At 32.1% G+C, this 10,345-nt stretch overlaps 1 protein-coding gene across 5 annotated transcripts; it reads right to left on the bottom strand.

Moving 5' to 3' along the window:
• Nucleotides 1-489: 489 nt before the first annotated feature.
• LOC148200110 (uncharacterized) lies at nucleotides 490-2,794 on the bottom strand. 5 transcript variants are annotated; one of them, XM_088111294.1, is made up of 2 exons: nucleotides 2,638-2,794; nucleotides 490-1,927 (listed from the first exon to the last, which is right to left on the bottom strand). In XM_088111294.1, exon 2 carries the CDS (start codon nucleotides 1,868-1,870, stop codon nucleotides 821-823), a length of 1,050 nt encoding a protein of 349 aa, XP_087967420.1. In that variant the 5' UTR covers nucleotides 1,871-1,927; nucleotides 2,638-2,794; the 3' UTR covers nucleotides 490-820. The 5 variants fall into 5 exon arrangements, with proteins under 5 accessions (XP_087967420.1, XP_087967423.1, XP_087967421.1 ...); XM_088111297.1 differs by having other exon boundaries at nucleotides 490-1,923; nucleotides 2,638-2,783; XM_088111295.1 differs by having other exon boundaries at nucleotides 490-1,948; nucleotides 2,589-2,775.
• Nucleotides 2,795-10,345: the final 7,551 nt, after the last annotated feature.

The raw sequence follows: 10,345 nt of genomic DNA, 5'->3' as shown, positions 1-10,345 counted from the left end.
TATAGCAGGAGATTCCACGAGCAAAAAAATTAATATATATCTCATTATATTCATTATTTTTCTCTATCTTTTTCTTGATCTTATTATTTCTTATGTATATTTAAAGGCAGTTTAAATATAAAGTCAGAAGCCATTTTGAAAATTCCTCTACTTAAAAAACTCTTTATATTAAAAAACACTTATAATTTAAATTCAAGATGTCTTTACAATTTTTTTCTTAATCTCTCTCTAAATGTCTACCTAACTAAATAAGTATCTATATGCATCAGTTTTCTTGTGCTGGTGTTTGTACACTTCGAAAAAAATTAGGTATACTTTCATTTGCCATGTTCCATCTCATAGAATATATATATATATATATATATATATATATATTATGAAAAGAATAATAAAACATAATAAGAAAGTAATTAACTAATAGTAAGTATATAAGGGCATGAGAAATCCTGTCCATACAAACACACAAAACCAGAAAGAAATCACAAAAGAAACAATGAAAACGATAATATTATTATTCCATCTCCCAACATGGAAAAGAGACTGAACTTATCCGAGCATGAGTTCTCTTTAGCTTAGCAATCACATTAGCACTTCAGGAACAGCTCTCATTCTTTTATATTTGCATGGCATTTTTATATAGATTGAACTGGATGGAAAATCAGAAAACCAAACCATAACTTGACAAAAACGGAAGCCAAAATTTTGAATAATGTTTTGCAATATGATGAACTTCCCACAGTTCTGAACAAGATCCATGCATAATTAATTTGTAGGGAGAAGCATTTTTGTAACTTTATTTTGCAGCATTAATGGCGCATCATCACTTGGAAGGAAAATCCTGGTCTTTACGAGAATGACTTTCACTGCTGTTAGGAGAATGGAAAAGTTTAGGCCTAACCAAGCTGAACGGCACTTTCCCAGATTGGCTCATGAGTTGTTGAGATGAATTTGCGAAGAGATTTTGAGATCCTGAAGTCAGCATCTGATAGTGGTTGAGTTGTCTCGCATTCATCTCCATTGCTGCAACATGTGAAGGGAAATATGGCTGTGTTGCTCCAGAAGGACACACCAAAATCTGAGGAGTAGTAGTATTCCCAGTTGATAGAGCCAAAGTTGAGGGGATTGGAACTACATTAATGCTGTGTATATCTGTTTGATTAACAAATCCATGGTTTGCCCATTGAGCAACATCACCTGAATTAGTCTCCCATTGGTAACCAAGTGATGGCATGGTGTTCATCAACCCCAAAAATGAAGGATGGTTTGGTCTTGGCAAGAGATTATTTGAAAAAACATGTGCACCATGACAGTGTTTATTATCACAATCACCAGCAGTATTAGTATTATTATTATTATTACTGTTATCTTCTTCATTTCTGTTTATCCAATTTGCTTTATCACTAACCATTTCTCCTGACTTTGATTTCCACAAAGTGTTTGTGTTTTGGCCTGAACCTTCACGAGAGGTGCTAACTTCATTACAAGCAACAAGAGATGGATAACCAAGGGTGAAGTTACCTGGAGGAATTGGAAGTGGCGGAAGTTCATCAATTTCGTGCTTTGCTGCATTCAGCAACCAATCAACAACCTTGCTGGGTTGATTCAGTCCAAGCCTATCTTGGAGGTCGTAGAGATGAATTGCTGTTGGCACTGAAAGCCTCACTCTCCTATCTCTTAGCCCTCTTACTGTGCACACTTTGCTGTGCCTGTCTTTTCCTCCAAAGGCTCGAGACACACGAACAATCCTTGGATCCTTCAGTTTCAGCCACTGAGAAGATGAACTCGATGAAGCCTTTGCCTTTTCATGATCACTTGAAGAAACGCCTTCCTGTTTCAGTGGAAAATCTGCTTCTTTTATACTATTGATCATTGTATTTCTTTCATTCTTGTCTTCCACCTTCAACAGTCAACCTCCCAAACACCCTATCTGATTCAGAACAAGTCAAGACTGAGAAAAAATAAGAACATATATGTAGAGAGAGATAAGTATATAGATGAAAATTGAACTTCTTATTCATGAGAACTACTGAAGATGAAGATTATATCTAATTGATAATTGATTTTCTTCTCCAAGAGCTGAAGCTCCTTGCTTTTTTCTTCAAATTTTCAATTTGGAAGAGTTAAATTGAATATAACAAACTAGGTCAGTGTTTCTTATATGGATATGAGAAGAACACATGGCAACAAAGAGATTTCTCACTGGCCAACTGTTAGCCATGGTTAGAGAATGAACAGAAGCATACTCTATTGTGATGAATTCGAGGGGATTGGAAAGGATAATAAGTAAAGAAGAAGAACACATAAAAATATGCAAAAAAAATAAGCAATTTCGTTAAAAAGATGCCCGTTTCAGATCAGATAAATGTTTGTGGAAAAATACTGTTAAAGTAAGAGAAAGGCAAGGCAAGAATAATGAGTCAAAGCAATTAGTGGGGTGCAACGACTACCGTGTGATTGTTCAACGCAGACACAATAATCAGAAGAAGTTTCACAACGAAAACGTGCATAATTGAAGAGGGTTATGGATAAACCCTAGATGTAGATGATAAGATAAGTAGTATGTAGCAAAAACACGCACGAAAACCTACCACTGATTGATGTCATGCAAACTGTTAGAAGCAAGGACGAAGGGTGCACCTTATATATAGCTTTGAGGCCAAAATCTGGAACTCTTTATGAAGGGTTTTTCAAAGTTGGGGTTTTCTTTGATTGCATAGAATAAAATGGTGAGGTTGAGTCTGCAGCTTGGAAAAGGAAGATGCCGGAATGGCACCGACCACGCTGCACTGAAAGATAAAGCAGTGGCACATAGGTGGCCACGTGAGATATTACCCTATTGGTCAAACAAATTTAGTAATCTTTCATCTTATCATTTTCTGCTCAAGCAATAGTTTTCACTAATCACCATAATTAATGTTAAAAAGTTTTATGTCGTCTAAACGCCCATAAGTGAGTTTCATTGAATTATCATTAATGTCTAGGGTTTGACTAACATTTTTCAAGTGGTGAATAATCTGCATCAATGGAACAGTAACTAAAACAAAAAAGTTAATTACTTGTATGTTTTGAGAAGATTATTCATCTTATGCAGAATTAGACTTGCTCTAATTGCTTATGTAAACTTTATATGATCTACGGTAAAGCATAAAAACTGTAAGTTTTTTTTTTTTTATCGAACAGTATGATAAATTTGTGAGAAAGGAACACAATTAATAACCTGGATGGACCATTCGCTACACGCTTGAAAAAGCGGCTAGTTACGCTTTATCGACAACTACAAAAGATTTAGTTTCTGAAACCATCACGTGGGGGGCCATAGAAGCAAGACAAAATAGTTAGCATACTTCAAACAATGTGACAAATACATATAATAATATATATATAGCAATGAAATTATTATATAATGTTTATATTATGAGAAGATATAATTTTTATGAAGAAAAGCAGACATTACATGAGATGTTTGATTAATACTATCTTAGGTAAAGTATGTTTCTACAGATTAGAAATTCCTGACGTAGTTTGCTGAGAACTTAAAAGGGATGAAAATGGAGATAGAAAACAAAATATTTGGGGAAGGGTTCACATGGAGAGGAAACTGAGAAACCCACTTTGGATAAGTGATTTAGGTAGCAAGATTCAAAAGTTGTGGTGTCTAGTCCAAGAGAATTGTCATGTCTTTGTGTATGATAACTACTTCGGACAACGTAAAGCTAGCTATAGGTGAGGGACCAACATATGTTATCTTTTACGACACTCATTTAGGACCACACGAAACACTGTTTTTTCTTCCCTTTATATCAATAAATACTTCTTTTTAAAACATTGTCAAAATATGCTTTTAAATATTATATTAATAGTTTCTACGTTTCAAAAGTTTGTCATCACAGATTGAATTAAATTAATTTTTTTTAAAACATTAATAACTAGTTTTAAACACTGATTTTTTACTTCTCACACTACAAGTGGATTATTTTTTCGCATGCTTTCTCAAAACGAAATTCAATTAACGAGGAGATACAGAAACGTACGTGAGTTTTCTTTCTCTTCTTCATTTGTCAAAGACGGGTTTGAATTGATTTCGTCTTCACCAATGGAACGAACTGCAGGTAGATATATATGCATATTCCAAACCCTAAAATTCTCCCCATGAGCAAATGAAGAAAACTTTTTCACTAAATTTTCCTCCATTCCTTTTAAAACATGGACAAATAACCTGAAACATATGCATAAAGTGAGAACTCATATCTTGGAATTTGTATAAAAAATAAAATAAAACTCAAGAAAAGAAACTAAAATTTGGTTAATTTCACCAATAAAAAGTTCTGAAGAATGTGTTTGAAAACGTGTTTTTAACATTTCTCTAACTAGAAATATCAAACTAGAACCTTGATGAATAGTTTGTTGATTTGAACAACTTGTGGTATTCAAAAATATGAGATCAAAAGGAATATAAAACTAGGATAACTTTATTTCCGTAATTGTGTTAATTTTTCATTACAGGGATGGAGGATAAAATTCGCTAAGGTTCAATTTTCTAGGTTTATTCATTCGAGAAAAAGAAATTACCCTTTTTCATGATACATTTATAAATTTGAAATAAGGATGCGTCTGTCCAACAAGTTAATTTTGTACAATTTTCATCAAATAGGGAAAAAAATTACAATAACATATATGAATGTGACAGAAATGGAGAAAAAACACAATATTATAAAGTGTGTATATATATATATATATATATTGCTTAAATCCTACGTCACATACACGTGACATGAAAAAACAAAAACCCTAAGACATGTTTGATCTCTCTTACATGTTCTGTTGGGCGAGAGTTGGATGCACAAACAAACGACGAACTTTAAACAACTATATATCAGTCATAGAATTGCAGACACGAACATAAAATTCTACTTATAGCTAGTAATAATATCTAAAATATTGGATAGGTAATTATTGAATCAGTGGTATATCATTTAATATAAACAACTAAATTATATATTTCACAAGATAAATACTATAATAATAAAATAAATAGTTAGTATACCTGCATACAGTATTTAAATATGTGTTTTGTTCATTTAAAAATAATAAGAAAAAAAAGGAAAAAAGGTAAGTTTCTTGTTCTGACAATTTTCACCGATTTTGGAACATTGTAATAATATCTTATTACTTTGTATGAACCTATTTTTAAAGTTAAAACTGGTTTCCTTCAAATAAATCATTCCAATCCAAGTATCAGAACAAAAAGTGCTAACTAGACCCTAAGAGAATCACACACATATATATAGTTCAAGAAATAAATAAACTAAGTGCAATCTGGTACTGAAGTGAGAACAAATCCAGTTATGCAGTAGAGACTATATGAGCTTAAAAACAAATGAAACATGAAAAGATTAAGGATAAGAAGTTTGGGGGGAAAAGGGAGAAGAATATAAGGAGAGGAAGAAGACGAAGAGAAAGAGAAAGAAGAAAAGAAAGCCTCCTTTCTGGTGTATGAGAAAGTAAATACTATTATTCTTTTAACTGTTGAAGATGTTTGTGAGGGAATCCACACTCCAGTGTTGCTACTACCTTACCAGAGCAGGGAAAGTGATACATAGACACAAAGAGAAGGACACAGAAAAATCTTAAGGAAATTGAAATGAGTAGGGCTTGGATGTTAAGGGACTCCAAAGTAACAAGTGGTGAAGGGTATTTCAAGAGGGTTCTGAGAAAACTGGGTGAGTTACAGAAAAGAGTACAATTATGGTCCAATAAATGATCCAGAGATTCATAACAGAAGCCCTTGGTCATAGCTCATGAGTCATCGCTCTCACTTCTGAATAACCAGAATGCAGCAGTGTCTGTAGACTATAAGACTTACCAGCTGCAACTTCATTGATATTCAATCAAGATAATACTTTTTTTTTATTTCTTTTAATTCATAGGAATGATTTTGTAATAATATTTCATACACCACTTTGTTAATTATACCAGATAACTCAATTATGAGATAGTGATTAAGCATATATATATTACACGTTTTGAGATTATTCACCTAACATGATCTATATCAAAGGGATTCGTATTTGATCCTATCTATAGTATGTAAAATCTAGTTAGATTAGCAATAACCATAATATCATGACAGAAAATAAAAAAGAAAAAACTTAGTTAGGTTTCTTTATTTTAATAAACATTATAGTTTGATACAGTACTTATGAGAAAATTTTCAGTTGTTATATCCTATAATTAACTATTTATATGAATGAGGTGAAGCTTTACCATTCAAAGTCACAAGACAAAAGGTTCAGCATAACAGAGGGAACTGACAGCTTATTATGGTGTTTATTTAAAAGACCCTTTTACGTGTTCAGATCCTAGGGTTTGGTAAGAATGAGACTGGATTGGAAAAATAAAATATTGGTATTCTTGATTTAAACACTCGAATAATATCTGTGTATTATTATTCTTTACGCTTATCTTTCTTCAATATAGATTTATTATCAATAAAAGTTAACAGATGTACCAAAGAGTAAATAGTTTGTCTTGATATATCCAATTACAATTATTGTATAGGATTTTATGTCTTGTGGTTTTGCTCATGTCTGTGTTTTTGTTCTTGCTCGCGGTTTTCAACTTGTTTATTTCATTTTTGCATTGATTTTTCACAGCTCTCTTTCTTTCATTTGACTATGTTGCTTGGCCATCATGAAAAGTTCAAATAAAGACAAATTTGTGAGTGATTTTCAATGACAAGAGTTATACACTTTTGAAATTTTAATTCAAGATGTATTTAATAGGGAAAAGGATTATGAGGTCATCTAGATGGTTTTCCATGTCATCGAAAGAACAAACAAACTATGATTCCTGGGAAGCAAAAGATTCTCATTATCTCTTGGATTCTCAATAATATTCTCAAAATTATCAATACTTTGTGTTCTTTTTCAACTGCTCAATAAATATGTAATTTTTTACAACAATGTTTACTTACCAAAGGGATCATGTTCCTTTTTTTGCATCTACATGTATTGTGAACTTCTTAAAAAAGAACAATGTTTACTTATCCAAGGATCCATATATCTTATGATTTTTCTCTTCTGGAATATGTGATAGTTGCATATGTTTTTCCAAAGTAAAGGCTAATGTCAAAAAGTAAAGGCAAATGTCATAATATGCGACAAATTCAATATTTTTTCTACAAATAGTTTGAACATATTGCGAGCAATTATAGTAAGAAGTTTTTGTTATTACTACAAAGAATAGAGTCATCATATATCTTAGTCTCATGCTTCTCCCATGAAAATTACAATTGTGATATTAACGTTATATCCTCTGTTTGGTTTAAATTACATGATTAAACAATAAGGTGTTATTAAAGCATAACTTTTTATGAGCACCAGGTCCTTTTATACGTTAGAATATTGTCTATCCTAACAAATGCAAGTAATATGACTAAACAAAAGCAAACACTTTGCTTATGGTTTTTGTCTAGTCTAAAGCACAAGTTTATTGCTTTCTGTTTGACAATTTTTTGGTTAGACAAATTATAGGCATACATTATATGACATACACAAGCCTTGAACATTTCAATATATATGTCAAAGTTTATTTTATACTTGTAAAGAATGTTTATTTTTTCTATTGTCCTAAAAGGATCTCATAATGTTTGTCAATGTTGCGAAGTTAGCTAGGTGTATTAGGTTGTGTATATTGTTCAAAGATAGAAAGAAATCTCATGCATAGGTTTGATAAGTTATGTCGTCTAACAAAAGATTTGCATAAAGAAGTCACACACATGTAATGCTAAGTGAAAAACATTTAGTATGTTTCTAAGGTCCAAGCATAAACAAAATATAGTTTAACAAGAAGAACTTTAGTGTATCTCATAATGACTCTAAAAGCTTTGCAATTCCTCTTTTTTTATCAACTTTTATAAAGAAAATTTTTATGAAGGGAAAAGGATGATGAAACATTTTCAACAAGAATGAGAGAAAATCCTTCTAATATTAAGCAATCCTTCGCCTTATATTTGTGAGGAAAAACATTGTTCATGTCTATAGTTATTTGAAACGATGTATTCAATCTTTGGATATTAACTCTCTTGTAGAGAGTGAAACCAATATGGTTTAGATCACGCTCTTTGTAATTAAAGTGGTTTAATCAAGAGTGGTTAAGTTCAAATAATATTACTCAAATCTTAACCAATAGTGGTTGTGATCCATAGGATACTCGTGCTTAGCTAGAAATGACTTAATAAAAACCGTCCTTATGGTTTAGTCAGGAGTAGCTACAATCTAAAGAATTTTGATCATATCCAAATGTGGGTGTGTTCCAAAGAATGCTATATCTTAGTCAAGATTATTTGTGTTCTATGTAATATTTAGTTTTAACTAGGATAGATTGTACCAAATATTACTTTGGTTCCAAAAGATGCTTGTGTTTAGTTAAAAGTGATAGAGTCTAAATAATATTTTCTTTGTAACTTGCATCATTAGTATGTCTTAGTGTGGAACCCTCATCATATTGATTAAGATTACATGTAGTATGGTTTTATTAGATAAACCAAGTATAGAAATATGTTTTGTAAATCTCTCCATCTCGTATAATTTTTATATTACATGTTATTAATACATAACTAATATTAGAATAAGAAATTTATTCAAGCAAGTTTTGAAGAAACATTTTTAGGTAGTGTGTTTGTTAATTAGTCATCAAACATAGTCTCTTATGTTGTGTTTGTTTCCACATATATACTATTCATGCAAATGGAGTAGTTTTCGTGTTTGTTTTAACTAATTTGTGCATATGAGGATGATGATTGAGGGATGGAAGAGAGAAGGTATTTTCACTATGGTGAGGAAATGTAATGTTCATACTTGTGGTTTTACTGAAATGTCCTATACTTCTCTCCGAAATTTTGCACAAGCATCACCTTTTATTATGTATGATGACTACACTAACACAAAAAAGAGAGTTTTAACATTTATTGTTCAAGGTCCAACGTCATAGTAGGAGACGTCAGATCAACCACTCTTAAGTCACACAAGAGATGAAGAAACATCTTCCTTGAAGCCACAAGGAATGAGCACATTCTTTGAATCACACAAAGGATGAACAACTTTACCTAACAACAACAATAACAACACTCAATCACTTAATATCTCACTTGATGAATTTAAAGTTATCGTTTCACCCACACTAGATTTCCAAATCCAAAGCCTTTTACAGATAATTCTCTAACTTCTCTATATGTTAAAGTGAACTCTCCACTTCATTTATGAAATTCATTTTCAAAATTAAGTTTAGAAGATGAAGAATCAAGTTACAACTGACGCAAATAATCAGTTATTTAAGTAATAATCAATTATTGTGAAAAGCTGATTTTTGAAAAAGTTTCTCTCCACAATTGTCAAATATCATAAATGATAAACAATTATCATCATGTATATTTGAAAAACAATTTTTCTCATCAAGTGTCTAAATGTTGTTATTTTGTGATATTCTAGACTTAGTAAAAAATAATTTAACAATTATTACAAGAGTATTATAAAGACAAAACATTACAACAAACAAAATAAGTCTTCCAAATAATTCTTGACTTTTATTTTATATTTGGACTTAGCATCATCATTGAAATAAATTATATGAAAAAGAATGGCTAACATCTTTTTGTTTTGTCAACAAAGATGAGAGTTGAGATAAGATGAATAAATGTGTGGACAGTGTTTCACTAGTACAATAAGAAGAAAAGACACCGGTTACTTTTTATTATTGGCATCGGTTCTTCAACCGAGTCATATGTGGGCGAGGTAAAAAGGCCAGATTTTATGCCTCGGTCATGCACCGAGATAAAATCAGATATGAATATGTCTCGGTTATCTAAGAACCGAGGCAGTATCGTTTTTTTTTTTTTCAGATGCAACCCGTTTCAGTAAGCAACCAGCGTCCAGAAATTGTTTCAGTCCTCAGCAACCAGAAATTGTTCAGTACTCAGCAATCAGAAATTGTTCAGTTCAGTTCTCAGCAACCAGAAATTGTTTCAGTGGTGCAAGTAATTGTTTTTCAAACAACCGAAAAATCTCAATCCCAAACCAAGATCAAAACAGACCTAACATATGCCAAAATGTACAAAATTTCTTCAGTGGGCTGGCCTCAAGAACAATGCCAAAATCTACAAAATTTCACAGATCTAACATGGTTAAACTTCTGCAACGAACAAGATATGAAGAAGAGGCAGACGAACAAGAGTAGATGGACGGCGGTGGATCTGGAGCGGTAGATGGATTGTCGGTCTTGGGCAGCGGCTCGCGGTGGATCTGGAGCGGTGGATCAGATCTGGGCCAGGCGTGAAGAGCGAGGTCCT

Source organism: Vigna umbellata, chromosome 4, assembly GCF_029865625.1.
Source record: "Vigna umbellata cultivar VRB3 chromosome 4, Vumbellata_1.0, whole genome shotgun sequence".
Taxonomy (NCBI): Eukaryota; Viridiplantae; Streptophyta; class Magnoliopsida; order Fabales; family Fabaceae; genus Vigna; species Vigna umbellata.
This window is presented reverse-complemented; position numbering and strand designations above follow the sequence as displayed.

Bases quoted from the DNA above. Each gene is read 5' to 3' on its own strand.
- LOC148200110 (XM_088111294.1), bottom strand. From the start codon at position 1,870: ATGATCAATAGTATAAAAGAAGCAGATTTTCCACTGAAACAGGAAGGC.